Source organism: Lissotriton helveticus, chromosome 7, assembly GCF_964261635.1.
Source record: "Lissotriton helveticus chromosome 7, aLisHel1.1, whole genome shotgun sequence".
Classification (NCBI taxonomy): domain Eukaryota; kingdom Metazoa; phylum Chordata; class Amphibia; order Caudata; family Salamandridae; genus Lissotriton; species Lissotriton helveticus.
In genome coordinates this window covers 1,220,726,146-1,220,746,094 of record NC_136068.1, presented here as the reverse complement: position 1 = coordinate 1,220,746,094, position 19,949 = coordinate 1,220,726,146, and the positions used below count along the sequence as shown (strand labels likewise).

The window sequence follows — 19,949 nt, the reverse complement described above, 5'->3', positions numbered from 1 at the left end:
ATCAGTCATCTTGGTCGAGGTACAAATCATAGAGAAAATTCCCTTGAGGCATCTGTCTGGGTCTGCCATGTAAAAGCGCTTTACAAGGAAGAAGGACTAACTACCCAGCCTCACAACACACCCCCACAAAAACTGGACTCGGCTTTGACCACTAACACAACACCCCCTCCCGGAAAAGCTCTAGTGACCAAAATATAAAAAAAAATCAGAGCAAACGGCGCACCGGGCCCTAATGGTCTACCAGGCCATTTATTTAAATCAAACATCGAATTCTGGTCGGAAAACCTGACCTACTTATTTTCTGACTGCTGGCTGTCGGGGGCTGTGCCTGACTCATGGCGAGGCTCTCTACTGCACCCAATTCACAAGAAAGGGACCAAATCAGACCCAACAAATTACCGCATGATCGCCCTGTTGGACATCGAGGGTAAAGCGTACGCAAGCGCCATCTTGAAAGACCTTACAGACTGGGCAAGCGAAGAAATTCTCCTGCCATTCTGTCAAACCGGTTTCAGACCAGGGTCCTCGACTGTGGACAACATCACAGCACTTTCTTACCTAATTAATCGAGCATGGCTGTGCAAAAGTTTCCCCTTATTCACCTGCTTCATCGACTATTCTGCTGCGTTCGATGGAGTAGACCGTACCATCTTATGGAGAAAGCTGGTCCATTGGAACATCGATCCTTCCTTGCTAAGAGCGATACAATCACTGTACCAAAACACCTGGGTAAGAATCAAACTTTCAAATGACTCTGCAACTGACAAGATAGACACGAATCGCGGTCTAAAACAAGGGTGCGTGTTGGCGCCCCTTTTGTTCAATTTATATACAGCAGACCTGGAGACAGCCCTGCTGGGGGCTACCCTAGCCACACCAAAGATCGGGACAACCAAAATACATCTCATGCAGTACGCAGATGATCTTGTAATTCTGGATCACACAAAAACAGGACTCCAAAAGGCACTCACCGCCCTGGCAATATATAACAACAAAAACAGGCTGGTAGCAAACCCGACTAAATCAAAAATAGTCATTTTTGGGCACTACCCCAAAAAAAAAAGAGAGCAAAATGGAGCCTTGGCCATTTAATCTTGGACAGTACCCAGAAATACTTATACTTAGGGGTCTCCTTCCATGAATCAGGGTTGTGCGGTACCCACTTAAAGAAAATACAGGGTAAAGGTAAGTCCATCACCTTTGCCCTATGCAAACTACAAGCCCTTATACACAGTCCATCAGCAATGGCCATCCAAAGAGTCTTCAAGGCCAAGTTAATGCCGGCCCTTAACTACGCACAACAGGCGTATCCGGGCAAATTGAATAAGGAGCTGGAAAAAATCCATTGTGGGGCATATAAGAGACTGTATCACTTGCCGAAATGCACAAGAAACACTCTAATTCGCCTGGAATTCTCCCTTAACCAACAAACTCTGGAAGAGATGGCAGCCCTAAGTAAATATTATTACCTCACAATAGCGGCACGCGATAACACACTGAAGGCCGCTCTGAAACATATTTTCACTGAACCAGGGAATCCCTGGTCAGCCACCATCGAAGCTGCCATGACGCAATTGAACCTGGCGATCGAGTCGTGGAACCCAGACCTTGTCAACTACATGACCATCAAATATGCGATAAAGAGGCAAGTGCGCGCACGCTCCCGGGAGCTGGACTTGGAGTCCCCCACGAAAAGAGCCTTCCACGAGTCCTTATGCTTGCCACATACCGCGCACAATCCTCGAAACCATCTCACGCAGGCCGTGGGCCACCCAGCTCTCCACAAGATTCTCGCCTACAGACTGCACCCCCTGCCGCTCAACGAACTATATCATCCGGAAAATGCAGGCACAGGAGTTCGGGATTGCAGACTCTGTAACTATAAACGAGAGTCACTGGCCCACTTACTGTTTTGCTGCCCCGCCTTACTTGCACCCCGCACCCTCTACCTTAGGCCCATTCTTAGGGACGCCGGGACACGAACAGCCAAGGAAGCAATCCATCATTTATACACCTTGAGCATAGTAAAACAGATGGCTTCATTTGGAAAATTTGTACAACAGACTCGGCTCGAGCTGATAGCTGCCAAGGTCACGCAGGAATAGAGACTTTGTTGTGGGACACTTGGTGTTCCCCACAGGTCCCCGACCGCGTGTGCCCTTATGAACTCTGGGATGCTCTTACAAAAGCCTGCCTACAGAAACTTTGTGGTCTTTTAACTTTTGTAATTTTATATTTTGGTTTTAATGTAATGGTTTTAAGTAACCACACAATAAAAGTTATTCATTCATACTATCTCTGGGAGTCCGGGGCAAGGGTCATTGCGCTCCTGGTGGTCTCTCTGTTAATCACCCCACGATGAGGTTGCTCCTGTGCTGCAAAAAGTGAAGGGAAATCCTGGGAGAAAATGGCTCTCTTTGAAGGATTTCCCTTCTCCTACAACGCAACTTACCTGGCATGACGTCTCCACTTCTCAGTAGTGAGCAATGTGCATGCTCTCACAGTGTCACTGCAGTCCAATAAAAAAAACAAAAACACAATGGACTACCTTTGCGAGACCCGAAAATAGAGCCACATAGAGACCCATTTCGAGGCCCCCAAAAATAAACTATCAGTGCTCAGACCTCACAGACCCCCCACTTAAAGCTTTGGGTGCAGAGTTATGTTTGCAAAGTTGTAGATAAAATTGTTATGCTCATAATGGTTATTTTTGTGTGTGCTGTTTAAGTGATAATATCATCCTAAGTATATAGATTACAATTTTTACAAATACTATCTATGAAGTTGTATGCGGTGGGTTGCAGAGGGAGTGCTGTGGGGTGGTGTGGTGCGGCAGAAAGGTAAAAAGTACAAGGTAGTGCCGTTGCAGATAAATTGTAAAGGTGTATATAAATAATTAAACAAATACTTGCTGTATGTTCTATGGCACTACCCGTCATCCTACTGCTCCCCTGCCCTCATGCATCACATTGCAGCACTGCTACTTGAAGCCATCAGTAGAACTTATGTAATTGTATGTTATTATTTTAACATATTGAACGGATGTTAAAAATAGCTGAATCTATTTTTTCATTTTCAGTAAATTATTTTGTTTGGATTAAAATTTGAAAATGTCAAGAAGAACTGAAAAAAAGGAAAGAGAAAATATATGTTTGAACAAAAAATAAGATTTTCAAACACTAGACAATTTCTGAAGAAAATATTACGAACATTTAATAAAAATAATATCACATAAATCAAAAAGAAGAATGTTTCAAGTAAGGAGAAGCAGACTTCAATTTCAAATACCAGGAAAAGAAAACATGATAAAGAAACAGTATCTGTTATCCGGAGACAAAAACAATTTCAAGAAATTCGTCAGAGACTTTTTTGAACTAGAGTGATTCAGAATTTAATGAAAACATGCTGCAAACATAAAAAAAAAGTGCTGCAATGCAAATCAAAAGCAGCGATTGAAAGTATAGTGAATACTGCCTTCAATTTAAAACAGAAGCTATTCATTGTGATTTTGAAGAAGATCAAAGTGTTGGATAAAATAATGAATGTGTTGAAAGAGAAAAGTAGAACAAAAAGACTTGTGAACAGAACCAACTTTTGCAAAATCTTTAGTGGACATTGGAAACATACTTCTACTAGTGAGCCTTTTTTTAATGAGGAAAGTTACTTCCAGGAAAATAGTTTACCATTTGCAGTTGATACTGGAGGTCGTTGCTACAAAGTTCAGGATGGTTGTCCCCTTCCAAAAGAGGAAAGGGTTGATAAAAGTGTAAAAGAGTTAATAGGTGAAGAGGTGCAAGGGAAACATACACAAGCTCTTGTGTATAAGTGGGGCTGTAGCAGTATTTGTAGTATTCAGCAGGAATCTATGCGAAATTTGCCTCGAGAATATACACAGAAAAGTAATTAACAGAAGATTAAGTTGTTACAAGGACTAGATCCATGTATTGTAAGAAAATATACTGAGAAACATGGGCATTCACTGGCTTGTTTTTCAAGAAAAGTGTGTAAAAGTGTTTTTTTATCACTTGATGATGTTAGCAGTACACCATTCAGAAATGCGGACGTTTGTAAGGAAACTGCACTATGTAAAAAGTCCTGCATTATGTTTAAGTGAACTGAATACAGGTCTTTTACATGGTTCTTTATCAGATGTTCAAAAAAGTGTGATGATATTGAAATGCCATTTTTTTGGTTCAGAAGAGCAGTCCATAGAAAGTGAAAGTTTGACAATTCCAGATGTTGAAGGAGATGGTAAAGTGATTAGCACTGATGATTTTGAAGAAGAAATGGGAAGGTTTAATGTAGTGTGCTCTGAAATACCAAACTATGTTTGTGTTTGTTGTCGACGTACTCATTATAAAAGTCAAACTAGGAATGTTGATTTGTATTTGAAAAGTGAAAAAGAGAACAATGGTAATTGGGAGGAATTTGCAACTAACTTGTTGGTGGAAGGTCGATTTGAGTTGGGTAGTGATCAACGTATATGTAAATATTGTTATAACAAATGAGAAGAGAACAAAATGCCTGCTAGAGCAGTACATAATAACTTAGAATTAGTAGCTATTCTGGAGGAACTGGCTGAATTGAATACATATGAGTCAGTTCTAATTAAATCAGTTCATCCTTTTCAAACTGTAATTCAGATGGAGCCTAAAACAGGTTTGCAAATAGGGCCGAAAGGAAGAGTGGTGTACTTACCTTTGGGTTTTAAGAAAAATATTGAAACTATTGCTGGAGAGAAAGATGAAAACGAGGCAGTTGTCATTCTAGTAAATGGTGTACCAACAAGGAGTCAAAAACATGGCAAGAATTTGTGGATGTTAATAAAGTTGAAAAGGCTACCTTATATCTTATAGAGAACAATATTTATTACAAAACTGTAAATGTGGCTGAACAGGTAATACGTTTAGAAGATGTATCTGAAATTTCAAGTGGTCAAATAGAGAAAGTAGAAAGTCAATGACGGAAGAGATTTATGAACATTACACAATATGTCCTTTGCAATGAAAAGGAGATTTAGATGAATATGTTTAAAAGTAAAGTGCACCATACTGCGATTGGTACAATAGTTTATTGTCGATGCGTTAACAATTGATGTGTGCACTGATGGCTGTTGGTGTGTGTGCCTGTAGAAATTGTTCACTGATGGCTGGTGGTGTGTGTGCTTGGTGGAATCGTGCACTGCCGACTGGAGGTGTGTGTGCCTGGTAGAAGCGTGCACTGACGGCTGGTGGTGTGTGTGCTTGGTCAAAGCGTGCACAGTTGGCTGGTGGTGTGTGTGCCTGGTGAAAGCGTGCACTGACGGCTGGTGGTGAGTGCGCCTGGTAAAAGCGTGCACTGACAGCTGGTGGTGAGTGCGCCTGGTAAAAGCATGCACTGACGGCTGGTGTTGTGTGTGCTTGGTGCGGTGAAAGCGTGCACTGATGCCTGGTGGTGTTTGTGCCTGGTGAAAGCGTGCACTGACGGCTGGTGGTGTGTGGTTGTGTGTGTGGTGGTTGTGTGTGTGGTGGTGAGTGTGTGGTGGTGAGTGTGTGTAAGTTTGCACTGAGTGTGTGGTGGTGAGTGTGTGGTGGTGGTGAGTGTGTGGTTGTGAGTGTGATTGTGAATGTCAAGGTATTTGTAGAGCGCACTGCCACCAAGCGGTTTCCTGGCGCTATTACTCACACCGCTGTGGAACCCTTCCTGGCTTTCCCTGTGAAGTGTTCACTCCTGGGCACCCCCAGGGTGAAGTCAGGCATCCTAGCACTGTTGGGGCCGGTGTGGAGGTTAAGCAAGCTATTGCCCAGAGTTGCAGCGTGGGGCCCCTGATTAGAATAGGCCCGAGGCGAGAATTGTCAGGTCCGAGGAAATTGAGCCCAAGACCCGCCGAGGCGGGAATTGAACCCTGGTCCCGGGCCAGAACTCTGCATCAGGGTCCGCCGCTCTAACCATTGAGCCACACTACTCCACCCATGTGATGGTGAGTGTGTGGTGGTGAGTGTGTGGTGGTGAGTGGTGGTGAGTGTGTGGTGGTGAGAGACTGGTGTGTATGTGTGTGGTGTGTGTGGTGTGTGCGGTGTGTGTGTGGTGTGTGTGTAGTGTGTGTGTGGTCTTATGTGTGTGGTCTTATGTATGTGTGTGTGGTGGACTTAGTTCCAGTGTTCGTACCCGGCACACTCACACACTGGCCCTACACACTCACACACTGCTCACCTTGCACACTCACACTGTTCACCCTGCACACTCACACACTGTTCATCCTGCACACTCACACACTGTTCACCCTGCATACTCACACACTGTTCACCCTGCACACTCACACACTGCAGTCACTGTCACTCCGCAGTCACTATCACTCTGCAGTCACTCTGCAGTCACACTCACTCTGCAGTCACTATGCAGTCACTCTGCAGTCACACTCACTCTGCAGTCACTCTCCACTCACACTCACTCTGCAGTCACTCTGCAGTCTCACTCACTCTGCAGTCACTCTGCAGTCACACTCACTCTGCAGTCACTCTGCACTTGCACTCACTCTGCACTCACTCGGCAGCTGCACTCACTCTGCACTCACTCGGCAGCTGCACTCACTCTACACTAACTCTGCACTCACACTCACTCTGCACTCACTCTGCACTCTGCACTCTGCACTCGTGAAAACGTACGTGCATAACCTTTAGGCAACAACGACTTTACTTATTACATTTGCACTTTTAATGTCTATTGCTATGTCTATTGCATATGTATTTTTTCCCCTCAAAATGTGAAAAAAGAAACGCTGGCCTGCCTACGCCAGACGTTTTGCTAGTGGATGGATGGATGGATGGATGGATTGTTGGTGCTGGGGACTGCGTGGATGGAAGGATGGATTGATTGTTGGAGCTGGTGGATGGATGGATGGATTGATTGTTGGGGCTGGTGGATGGGTGGATGGATGGATGGATTGATTGTTGGAGCTGGTGGATGGATGGATGGATGGATTGATTGTTGGGGCTGGTGGATGGATGGATTGATTGTTGGGGCTGGTGGATGGGTGGATGGATGGATGGATGGATTGATTGTTGGAGCTGGTGGATGGATGGATGGATTGATTGTTGGGGCTGGTGGATGGGTGGGTGGTTGGATGGATTGATTTTTGGGGCTGGTGGATGGGTGGATAGATGGATTGATTGTTGGAGCTGGTGGATGGATGGATGGATTCATTGTTGGGGCTGGTGGATGGGTGGGTGGATGGATGGATTCATTGTTGGGGTTGGTGGGTGGATGAGTTTGGTGAAACTTTGTGTGGATGAACACAAACAACATCTTTTTGATTTTGCTAACCGGATAGATTAACTGACATGCAGCACTCAGTAGGTTGACCCGTCTCAAGACTGACATGTTTTGGTAAAACATTTGAACGATAGTTCCATTGAAAGACGTCGCTGGTTACCCGTGTTTAAATGGAGGGGGTGGTCAATAGATCGAAATTTTCGATGATTACTTAATCTATAAATAGACCAAAACACCGAAAACCGTTTTTGAGCGCTATATTGAAAGCGCTGAACCGAGGGCCTTCGTGGCGCTGTGACGGGGCGTGGACACCAACGCCCGGGGACGGTGCCCGCCAAGCTGTGCTCGCCAGACGCGGCTCCATTTAAGCCCCTCCGCGGTTTGTGTTCTTTTCATAATAAGAAGAGGCAGTCAGAGTGAGGGGGCGACGGCCCAGGGCAGGAGGCTGACAGGAGGAAAGCGAAAGGGACAGCGACAGGGGCAGAGTGACACGAGACTGACGGTGGCTCGAGAGAGAGCAAGGAAGACACAGGAGAGAAGAAATCATAGGAGGGAAAGGGTGCGAAAAAGAGGCAGGCAGAGTGAAGGGTAAGGAGAGAGGCTCATAGAAGGAAGGGGAAGAGACGGTGTGAGAAACAACAACAGAGATAGGAGCGGAGAAAGCAAAAGAGACAGATGGAGGAATTGACTGGATATAGAGGCTGACTACAAGTGACAGGAGGAGAAGAGACTGCCATTGTAGAAAGAGTGAGTCACGTGCGTGGGGTTGAGACAGGAGCGACAGGGAGGGCAGAAGACTGTCACTTAAGTAACAGCTCGACAGGGGGTGCACGAAAGAGAAGATGGACAGAGAGGAAAGACACCGACAGAAGAAGAGGGAGAGTTAGTAAGAGAGTGAGATAGAAGAAGAGGTCAACAGAGAAGCAAGTGGGAGAGACAGTGAGAGACAGTGAGGTAAAGACAGGGAAATAGGGACAGAGGGGCCTTAGGGGAGGTGGAGGGGAAAGAACACAGGACACGGGGTAGAGATGGTGTGTGTGAGAGAGAAAGGGGGCAGAGAGATGTAGAGAGAGGGCGCAGTGATCGTTAGATACCGAGAAGAAATAGTGGCATGTCTTAAAAAAAGAGAGTGATGAAATAGGAGAGGGGGTGAGAGAAAATAATCTACGGATAGGGGAGTAATGGAAAGTGAGAGGAGCCAGGCGTGAGGGAAGGGCACGGAGAAGTGTGCGAGACAGAAAAAGACTGCACAGCGAGGATAAGTGAGAGAAGAGAAGGGGAGCCGAGAGAGGAAGAAAGAGGAGAAAAGGTAACACCGTGGAGAAATACCGAGGGAGCAGGGCAAGAGAAGGGGAGGGCTATGTAGAGAGAGAGGGGGTGTGACGGGGTGAATGAGATCAAAGACTGAGAAGAAGACGCAAAAGATACTGGGCTCTGAGAGGGCCGGGGAAACGCGGAGAGAACACGGGGAGAGATTGAGAAAGGGGAAAGTTGTGGAGCACGACGCGCGGTACCCAGAGAAAGCCACAGATCGTGAGGTCATTTATGGCGAGACACACGGAGCGAACTAAGCTCACGGGAAGAGCGAGCGAAGACAAGAGAGCTACAAATACAGAGGGAGAGTCGGAGAAAAGTATGGGAGCCAGCGAGGGGGAAGAGGAGGTGAAGGGGAAACGAGGGGTGGAGAGATGCACAGACACGCGCCGAGAGAAACAGTGAGGTAGAAGCCGAAGGGAGCCGGCATCTGTCTTCAATTACCGCGGCCTCTGACAAGGAAGCCTGGGGCGAGTTGCAACGGGAGTGGCCGCGCATTCATCGTGCTCAGCTTTCCACTACACAAACAACATTTGGCCGGGACGGGAGCCAGCATGCGCACACACACAGCTGAAATAAAACAAACTGGAGACTGGTGCACGCGCGCCCAGCATCTGTCTTCAATTACTGTGGGCCCTGACAGCTGGTAATTGAAGAAATATGCCCTTCTGCTGCGCGTGTCCGCAGGGAATATGCACTAGGCGGAGCAACTCTAACGCCTATGGCCTATTGCGTGCTGGCTTGTAAAAACACAGGCATGCGAGGCCCAATTGCCAAGCAGCTGCCAAAAATAACTAGCAAAAATCACGAGCTTTCTGGAATTCGGTAGGTTAGATTTTCGAAGCCCTCAGTAAAGGACTCCTAAGCCACGCCCACTTCGTGGGACGTAGGCCGAGCCCTAAAAAGCACAGTGAACTCCAATGAGTGTATGGGAGAAAAGCTTGGAAGCTTGTTGATTTCCACAGCTGTTTCCTACTGGAGATGGTGGACGATATGATGACGACCTGTGCAGATTCCAGCTTCAGAATATCCGTCAACAAGATTATATTCTGAAGATCCTAGATTTCAACAGTGCATTCCATACATATTTTACCTTTTGTTTGAAAGTGATTTGTCTTCTGTCATATGCAGTGAACCACATACTGGAGTTCATCAATCCCTTCTTTCTGCAAAAGAATTTGTTGAGAAAGTTCAAGAAATAGATGAAAATTTAGAAGCACAGTTAATCAATTTGATTGCATGCCAACATGGAACAAATGAGTATTGGTATCGTCGTCATGGAGAACTCAAGTGTATGTGACAAAACTTAGGTACACCAACATGTTTTGTCACACTTAGCTGTGCAGAGTATGCATGAGAAGATTTGCTTGAGTTTCTAAGAGAAGCAAATTCCAATATAAAAAATGTTGAAATAAAGACTCCGGGTGAACTGTATTCATTGGATCTACATATGCTACTATGGATCAAGGATGCACCTAAATCTGGTACTGATTCAGATGAAACAGTATTGTCTTTCATCGAACAGTATGTGACATGTGCGATTCCAAGAGAAGAAGGAGATAGAAGCTTGAGACAACAAGTTTTACGTTTCAAACCTCACCGTTGTGGAAAGTACTGCAGAAGAAAATACAAGTCTAATGTCCAGTCATTTGTAAATGAAGAGTAAACAGTTTTTTTCCTCTGTAAGGCACACAATTCCAAAGAATATGTACAACTTAAAAAGAAATAATGTGTCAAAGTATATCAATGACTACACTTCAGTCATTTTAAAAATGTGGAATGCGAACATGGACATCCAGTATGTTGCAGATAACTCAATTGCTGCTGTTATTTTACAACATACATTACAAAATCAGAAAAAACCGAAATTCAACAAATGTGGGAAGAAATTGCACAAGAGAAAAGCCTGAGCAAAAAAGTGTACAGCTTTACTTTGAAAATGCTTTCCCACCGAGAAATTGGATCCTATGAATGTTCAGACCGCTTGCGCTCTTAAACTTTATATTCAAAGTCACAAGGAATCATTTGGATAAGTTTAGGTCTTGACTGCAAACGAAATGGAGTGTTGAAATCATTTGAATAAATTGAAGAATTAGCAGCAAAGGAACCAGACAGTACATACATTCTTAAAACTAATATGTTGGACACATACTACTTGAAAAGGAGTTGACATCTGGAACAGCTATGTCTGTATGAAATACTTCAACATTACAGCTTCAAAAGAAATGTTAAACAGAATTTAAAAGAAGGAAAATATGCAGTAGTTGGATGTCATAGTTGTTTAGTAAAACATGCAAAGGGTAATCTTATAAACCACAAGAAACTCAGTTGTGATACTCCAGATAAGCGAGAATGTTACTATTTAGCACTTCTCCAACGCTTTGAACCATGGCGTAGCAAAAGTGAATTACTTGGAGACTTTGACTGCTACGAAGATTCTTTTAATGCATGTAAAGATAGCATTGCATGTACAATTTTCCCTACATGTTGAATAATGAAGTTGAACAGCAAAAGACCATTACAGCTGAAATCGCTAATCAAAGTTCTCAAGATAGTCAAAGTAGTGGTCTATTTGGTCAAGTTCCTCTTGGACAACCAATACTGGAATATGAAGCAGCAATTGCCAGACCCCTTCACTCAGAATCAACGCCTCCCCAGCACTACACACTCTAACCCCAGAGATGGTGCAGCAGCGGGAGCCGATATTGACGTGGGGAACCTGGGATCTCCCCGCATGTGACCCTTCTAACCACATACATAACATGTGCATTGGACCCCTGTTATCTGGTTTCCCTCTCGGGGGTCATCCCTTCTTACCATTGAGTGGCTGGGAATCTTTACCCGGGGAACTCATAGAGGCCCTTTAGAAAACTTTTTTTGGTAACCCTTGTCCCCCCACTCTGTTTCTAGGGACCCTGCCCACACTTGGCTGGGTTTGACATATACAGCTGGTGGAACCTGGTACTTGTCCAGCGGTCTGCCTCCTGAGCAAGCTTCCTCTGGTCACTCAGCCTACTATCTATCAGATGCTGGTGTGGATCTGTAACTTAAAGACTGACCATGTGCTCCCAACCAATCAGATTGCAGTACTGCATTTTCCCTTCTGTATTATTTTTGCAGTTACTGTTAGGTTTAGCTTACACAAGAATTGCATTGTTTTGTAAGCAGCCTCTTGCTCCACCCTGTTTGCCTGTCATTTTTCCCCATGTATTGTCTTCACCCCTTCCCTACTTGGTACGGGCTTGTGCCCGGTTTTTGATTTGTGTCCTTCTTATTATTTGATCCTCGACTCTATTCCAAAAAATAAAATTCCTCTGTCCGGCTGGACATTGGATTAAAAAACATAGTTCTTATTTAAGTCTATGCTCATTGCTCTTAACCTTATCTGTATGAGTTCAGGACCTTTGTCTCCTTGAATAACCATTAACTATCCGAGGTCCTCAACTACCTAGACGGGTTCCCTTGTTGTTTATATCACAGAAATATCGACAGCAAGAATATCGTGGTCAAGAATATTGCCTTTAAGGTAAGAAATATCGATTTTAAAAATATAGAAGTCATTAATATCGTTTGCAAAAATATAGTTGTTTAAAATATAGATTTTCTAATTAGAGTTATGCATTTTAGTATATATTTTAAATGTATGTGATGTATTTTTTGTAAAAGTATTTTTTTTAAGTATATGTATTAAATGTTTAGTAGTTACTCATTTTATTTTCATTAAATGTTTTATTTTTTAGTTCTGTCACTGGTTGTGGGTTTATAGGGGAATAGGGTGGGAAGTAATTTAATTACAATAAATTAATTACTTTATTTATTTATTAATATTTTTTTAATTGAGATTATATAATATTAGTTGTATTTTTTTATTTTTTGGGGTAAAATGTAGGTGCATGTTGTGGAGTTTATAAGGGTAAAGTGTGGGAACTAATTCATTTTCAATTATTATTAATTAGTTGTTAAAAGTAATTAATTAATTGACAATTAATCATGGTAATTGTGTAATTAATTTTAGGTGCGTGTTGTGTGGTTTTTAGGGGTTAAGGGTGAGAAGTATATTATTTTTAATTAATTAATGATTAGTTGATAATTAATATTAATAATTAATTAATTGATAATTAGTTATGGTAATTGTGTAACGAATTTTAGGTGCAGGTTGTGGGGTTTATAGAGGTACAAGGAGGGAAATAATTTATGTTTAATTATTAATAATTAGGTATTAATTGTAATTAATTAATTGACAATTAATTATGGTAATTGTGTAATTAATTTTAGGTGTGGGTTGTGGGGTTTTTAGGGGTTAAACGGTGAGAAGTATTTTATTTTTAATTATTAATGATTAGTTGATAATTAATGTTTATTATTTCATTGATCATTAGTGTAATTAGTTGTTAAATACTATTAGTTATTACATTGAAAATGTATTTTATTGTGTAATTAATTTTGTTACAGGTTAAATTTAGGTGCTTGTTTTGGGGACTATAGGGGTAAACGGTGGGAAGTTAATTAAATTGTATGTGTATTAATTTATTTTTTAATCAATAATATTTGTTTAATTAATAATTGTGTTAATTATGCACATTCTATATTTTTTCGATGTGGGTTGTGAGTTGTGTAGTGTTATAGGTTAGAAAGTAAATGGATCAAATGTATGTAATAATTAATGTTTTTGTTAATAAATATTTTCTAAATAAAAATATATATTTGTTTGAAAAAATGTTTTAATATAATATTAGTGATATACATTTAACATTATACAATTTAAAAAAATATTAAATATAATTTAATGTACATTTTTTACATATACATATATATGTTTTTATTTACTTTTATAAACTATTTTTATTTTGTTGATGATCTTTTATTTGTTTTTAATTTTGAACTGACTGGAGTGAGAATAGTAAATTGTACCCACTGCAATACAACACTTTCCTTATTGCTGCACTGTCTGGATTTGGAATGGCAAATTTTATTGCTTTGCTATCCAACAGTTTCCCTACTGTTGCAATTACTGGAGTGGGAATAGTAATTTTTACCCCTTGCAGTCCAACACTTTACCTACTGATGCACTCACTGGAGTGGGAAAAATAATTCTTTTCCCTCCGCTATCCAACACTTTCCTTCTGTTGCACTATTTTGAGTGGAAATAAAAATGTATATCCCTCCGCTATTCAACACTTTTGCTACTGTTGCACTCAGTGGAGTGGGGATAGTAAATGTTATCCCTCCGCTATCCAACACTTTCTCTACTGTTGTACTGACTAGAGTGGGAATAGTAATTTTTACCGTCCCGCTATCCAACACTTCCCCAAGTATTGTATTCATTGGAGTGGGAATAATAATTTCTACCTCTCCGCTATCCAACACTTTCCCTACTATTGCAGTCACTGGAGTGGGAATAGTAAGTTGTATACATCCACTATCCAACAATTTACCTACTGATGCACTCACTGGAGTGGGAATAGTTAATTTTGCCCCTACGCTATCTAACAGTTTCCTTACTGTTGCACTCATTGGAGTGGGAATATTAATTTTTACCCATCCGCAATCCATTACTTTCACTACTGTTGCACTCACTGGAGTTGGAATAGTAAATGTTATCACTCCGCTATCCAACGCTTTCCCTACTGTTGCACTCACTGGAGCAGGAACAGCATTTATACCCCTCTGCAATCCAACACTTTCCCTACTTTTGCACATGCTGGGGTGGAAATAGTAAATGTTCTTCCTCCGCTATCCAGGACTTTCCATACTGATTTACTCACTGCGGTCAGAATAGTAATGTGTACACCTCTGCTATCCAAAACTTTCCCTACTGTTGTATTAATTGGAGTGGAAATAGTAATTTCTACCTCTCTGCTATCCAACACTTTCCCCATGGTTGCCCTCACTGGAGTGTAAATAGTAAATTGTATTCCTCGGCTATCCAACACTTTCCCTACTAATGCATTCACAGGACTTTCCCTACTGTTGCACTCACTGGAGTGGGAATAGTATATTCATCAGTGATGTCATCAGTGATGTCACTGACCATGTCATGAATGATGTAATATGTGACATCATCAGCAGTGCATTGCGGGTGCACGAGTTTATAGTTAGCAGAACTAACTATAACGGATACATTTCTATGGTTTTGTACGAGTGAAATGTCCAGCTAACTATAACACCCCATAAACCGATGTTTTTTTCTTTGAATTTTTAAGGTTTTTTAAATGCTAATTTCTAACTATAATGTCGCTGAAACCTATGGTTTTTTCAGTGAATTTCAAAGCTTTTTTTTATTTGCCAATTTTTAAGTGTAATAGTAGTTAAACCTATTTTTTTGTACTGATTTTTTACAGTTTTTTAACTGTTTATTTATAAATATTTTATCCATTAAATAACATTATATATTTTGCTGAAAATTGCAAAAACAAAGTAAAAAAAAATGTAAACTGAAATAATGTTTTATTTTTATTTTTTATTTTTTTATTTTCTTTTTTTCCCAAAACTTTTTGGAGTCGCGTACCCAAAGCGTACACATCACAGTGGGTGCGTGGATTCTAACCACCAATCTAGAAAAGTCGTGAAGGATCCGCGTACGGTGTGCGATGGCTGCGTGTTTTTCAGTTACATCATATAAATTTTATATTACGTGATGTACGCGATTGGTGTGCGACCAGTCCATGACTCCTGCTGCCATGCATTCGCGACACATGCACATTACCGTACGGTACGCATGCGCGGTGGCAGGTCCCGCGTGACGTCATATACGTGCTGGGGCTCGCTGTGTGCGCGACTCCCTCAAAAGTTTTTTTATGTTAAAAAATTATATGTATGTGTCTTTAATATGCATATTAGGGCAAGCGATTATCTAAGATATTCATACAATTATATATTTGTACTTATAATAAACTTATATTATTTTTAAATATATTTTTGCGAAGTCACGTCAGGTTCGTGCTTCGTGATCGCTGATTGCGAGGATCCCATGTGGCCTCAAAAAAAAGATTTCATTGGTTCATAACATTTCTCATTGTTACTATTGAAGGACCCCACCCATTTTAATCATTCTTGTTGGAGCATCTTTAGAGAGACATTACTTTTCCTACAAGAACGCTTTTTGCTTGTTTTGTTTGGTGTTTTTCAAAAAATTTCAAACAAAATGGCATCTGAAGAATTCTTGCAGGAGGCACCATGTCCACAGAGGCTGAAATCTGTTGTGTGGAAATTCTTCACTTTTCCACCTGGAAAGAAGAAAGTAAATGGGAGAAAGGAGAGGTGCAACATTTGTGACCCAGTCCTGTCAAGAGGCAGTGAAAAAAATACTCTTGTGCCACTGCTTCTATGTACAAGTATCTCCGGACCACACACCCTATCAATCTTGCTCGGGAGGAAATGAGGCGAGCTGCTTTGAACCCCTCACCTGCTGTGGCAAGTACATCTGGAGCGTCCTCAGGAACACCTGCAATGGATATTAGGCCAGAATTTGCCTTTCTCGAGCAACACTGCATGAAGTGTAAGAAACGTATATGCTTCGGTGAGCAGTCGGTGGACGCAGTTTGTGTTGCGCAACGCAACCATCGTTGTTACATTTTTTGTTGTTGTTGTTTTTGGAATGATAAGTAATTTCAAAAGTTTCCTGTTTTATTCGTTCATTTCTTTGATCATTTTTTTGAAAAAACACCCAAAAAAATACAAAAATGTTCAAATAAATAAAAAAAATACAAAAGAAAAAAGAAGAAAAACAATTCTTATCAGAACTATCTTATCTGGTTAAAGTAATAACTATAATTGCAAGGTAATATTTGAACGTTTGGTTGAATATATGTACTCAGCATGATTGACTGAAAGAATGCATTAGTAGTGTATGGTGAATTTATAGGTGAAGATTTATGAGGAAGTACTGCAGTGTGACACTGCAAGCTCTTTAGCTGCACTGCACTGTTGGCACTGCCAAAGCACAGGGATGTGACGTATGTACATGAATATGTTACATCTCTGTGTTTCCCTCTGCACTGCTGCACAAACTGCAGCCATGCGGTGACACAGGCACCCTTGCACCTTGGTGCAAGGATGTCTGTACTTGAAACAACAGGAGAGGAAGGGAATGGAAGACACACTCCTACTCCCCTCTAGAGAAATCAAAAGAACAACAGAGGAGCGCAATACCAGAAAAACTAGAAAAAGAGCAACCATGTAGCAACACTCACGGTAAGGGTAAACTGTGAGAGAAACCTCATAAGGTTGTTCAGAAAGCCCTCACTCACCAACCTAGTTGGTGACATGCTTCTTCATCGGGCCCCACCAGGAGTGGCAGAATGCCACCCTACTGTGCTGCAACGCCAGGTTACTCCGGAGCTGGTTTTTGTGATACATGAAATGTGAATTTAGAGATTTAAAAATGTCCCAATCATGTAAAAAAAGTATTTTATTAGTTTTGCCAATTGGACATAAATAAAAACAGAAGTGTAGGGCAAAGGACCACATTTAAAGTCCGGTTTTATCCCTGGTGTCCGGTCAACATGTTTCTGCCTATGTGAAAGTAATTAATCAGGCGTTCATCAGGACCAGTGAGATGAAGTGTAGTTATGAACCCCGGTGGTATGGGCGCGCTAAGGCCCACCCTAGTGTGGGGCTACTAGTGTTAAAAGAGATTTTGTCTTAAAAAACTCTGTATAAAGATTGTGTCACAATGGAGTGGAACCGAGTTTACTCTATAAAAAAAAGAGATTGACAGACAACAGATAGGACACAAAGAAAGACAAGGTAAATTAGGTATATCCATATCAGTTGTCACAGGGTTAAAAACAACATGCTGGGGTGCTCTTGGGATGTGCTTATAGCCATATCGAACGCACAAGTGAGGTAATGAGTGAACGCATGCACATACAGGATTAACGTTAACCCCGTGAAGTTGAAGGGACCAGAGTCCCTTCGCAAGAATAATAACGTGGCTATAATAAAAATTCGGGACTAATGGTGTTAATATGTCCATCTAATGCTTATAGCTAACAAGTGCTACAAATGGAGAATAGTCAGCCTAGCTGCCTAGTGCTGTTGGGCAGGCGAACGATGTAAAAGAAATTCAAAAGCGTCCTTGCACTGTGGATACACCACTATCCAGAATAGCTTCATATAGTGTAATGCAATCTGTTGTATACTTGCACAGTGAGATTTAGACACCTTGGTTCTTCTACTATTAAACTGATGTTGGGCCAGGGGCCAATGTTTTGTCTTTCCTTAAACAGCACTGCCGAAAAGATACCTGCGAGTCTAATAAAAAGTTTGTTGAACGTTTCATGAACATATGCAAGTTGATGTTTCCTAAATCGCCATTTATTATCAGGTTCACATTTTAGTTTAGCATTATGTACCAAATATACACTGCTTGTGCATTGCACCTTTACATCAAATAACCTTAGCACTAAACTACCAGTGAATTCTGAGGAACGTGCAAGTTATGTTACCATTCAAAGATCATGTTTCCCTTAGAGAAATACTATGGAAATATGAAAATATGAAAACAAATCATCCTTAACCCTCACCCCATTAAAAGTGAACAACTAATGCTCTGCCTTGTAAACATTTGTGTTGTTGAGGTTGACAGCCGCGTGAACATGTTCATCAAGACAATTCCAGACGACATTGTATTTGCATAATTTCCAAAGTCTTTTCCCCTCTTTTTGCTCTCGAAACAGGTAGGCCGTTTTGAGCAAGAATGCCAAACGAAACTCTTTAAAAACAAATACAGCCAAATGTAAATGTTTGTACCGAATGCTACAGGATGCTTTCAGACATAGTCCCTGTTGAGCAAGCTGTGCATAACTATTTCTCAATGTTACAGACCATGATGAAGAATGTTTTAAAATGCAATGCTAATGAAACCCTAGTCATTCACCTAGACCTGTGGTGACCTGCTTAGTGCCATTCATTCAGAAATTAAGGCTTGACAAGGCTGCTGAAATGGATTATTGTATGAGGATGATAACGTTTGTGTGTTTTTTTACTTGTCAACAGAATTTCCAGTGCAATGAAGCTCTTTTTGAGGCTGTGGAACAGCAAGATCTGGACGCAGTGCAGATTCTACTCTACCAATACACGGCCGATGAATTGGACCTTAACACCCCCAACAGTGAAGGCCTGACACCTTTGGACATTGCCATTATGACAAACAACGTGCCTATTGCAAGAATGCTGCTGAAGGCCGGAGCGAAAGAGAGTCCTCACTGTGAGTAAACAAGTAACCAGCTCCGAAATTTAAGTGTGTTTTTTTCCCTTTTTTATTGCCAGTTTTTTTTATTGTTCCTTATGAACAGTTGAATTTGAATTTATATAGCTATACACAGCCCATGAAATAGTAAACAAGCACGTGAACATGGGCAAAATATTGTGCTAATGGAGTGATCTATTCTGCTATCAGGGCAGACCGATATAGTCTATGAACTTCCCTCTGTTTGGGTCCAAATGTGGGGAACTCAGCGACTTCTTCTGACAATATGTTGCATAGTCACAGACAGACGCTAGCCAAATCTGCGAAAACATATTTCAATCTTTTGAAAATGTTTCTATATTTCTGGGTGAATAGTTAGTAGATAATTAGGGGCTTAGGGTGCGCCTCTGTAGGACCAGTCATTTCTCCTTATTTTATGGCATTTAAACTGAACGTCTTATTTTATTTATTTATTTATTTATAAAGTTTTATATAGCGCAAACATGATCCCGAAGGATATCAGAGCACTTAACAATAGGATGGAAGGGAGGACATAAATGCAATAAGGAACATCAAGTGGGAAAAGGAAAGTACTACAATAAACAGTTGTAAGCGGGCAATGAAGGGGGGTTATTATAAGCAGTAAAGTGGAGCCATATCAATTTAATTAGGGATCATTTACCTTCCAATTTGAACACCGTCACCAAGGAGAGTCTGCGAACTTCCGGCAGAAGAGAGTTCCATATCTTTGGGGCAGCATCGGAGAAGGCTTGGTGACAAGATCTCTTTTTGTTAAAGATGGGTGGTTCCAAGAGGAAAGTAGTGGCGCTTCTTGATGCTCTCTCCCCACAAGAGAGTTCAAGTTTTTGTGCCAGGTACCTGGGAGTATTGAAGAGAAGGGCTTTGTATGCCAGAATGGCAAATTTTAGCTGAATTTGTGCCTCGTAGGGTAGCTATTTGAGAGATTGTAGGACTGGGGATATGTGCTCATTTCGTTTGGTGCCTGTAATCAGTCTAGCCGCAGTGTTCAGTGAGACCCTTAGTGGAGCAAGAGCGTATTTGGGAAGGCCACAGAGGGTAGCACTACCATTTATTTATTTATTTAAAACTTATAATGCGTGACAGCTACCCGCAAGGGATAGACTAAAGAAGAAAATGGACATTACAACAGCATTATTGACAGCCAGAACGG

General features: G+C 41.4%; 1 protein-coding gene across 1 annotated transcript in view; it reads left to right on the top strand.

The window, feature by feature from the left end:
- ANKFN1 (ankyrin repeat and fibronectin type III domain containing 1) overlaps window positions 1-19,949 on the top strand; it is a 1,441,385-nt gene that overhangs the window by 139,450 nt on the left and 1,281,986 nt on the right. The window contains exon 2 of the mRNA XM_078650803.1: window positions 18,565-18,775. Coding sequence (XP_078506929.1) covers window positions 18,565-18,775 — 211 coding nt within the window. The remainder of the gene's footprint in view (window positions 1-18,564; window positions 18,776-19,949) is intronic.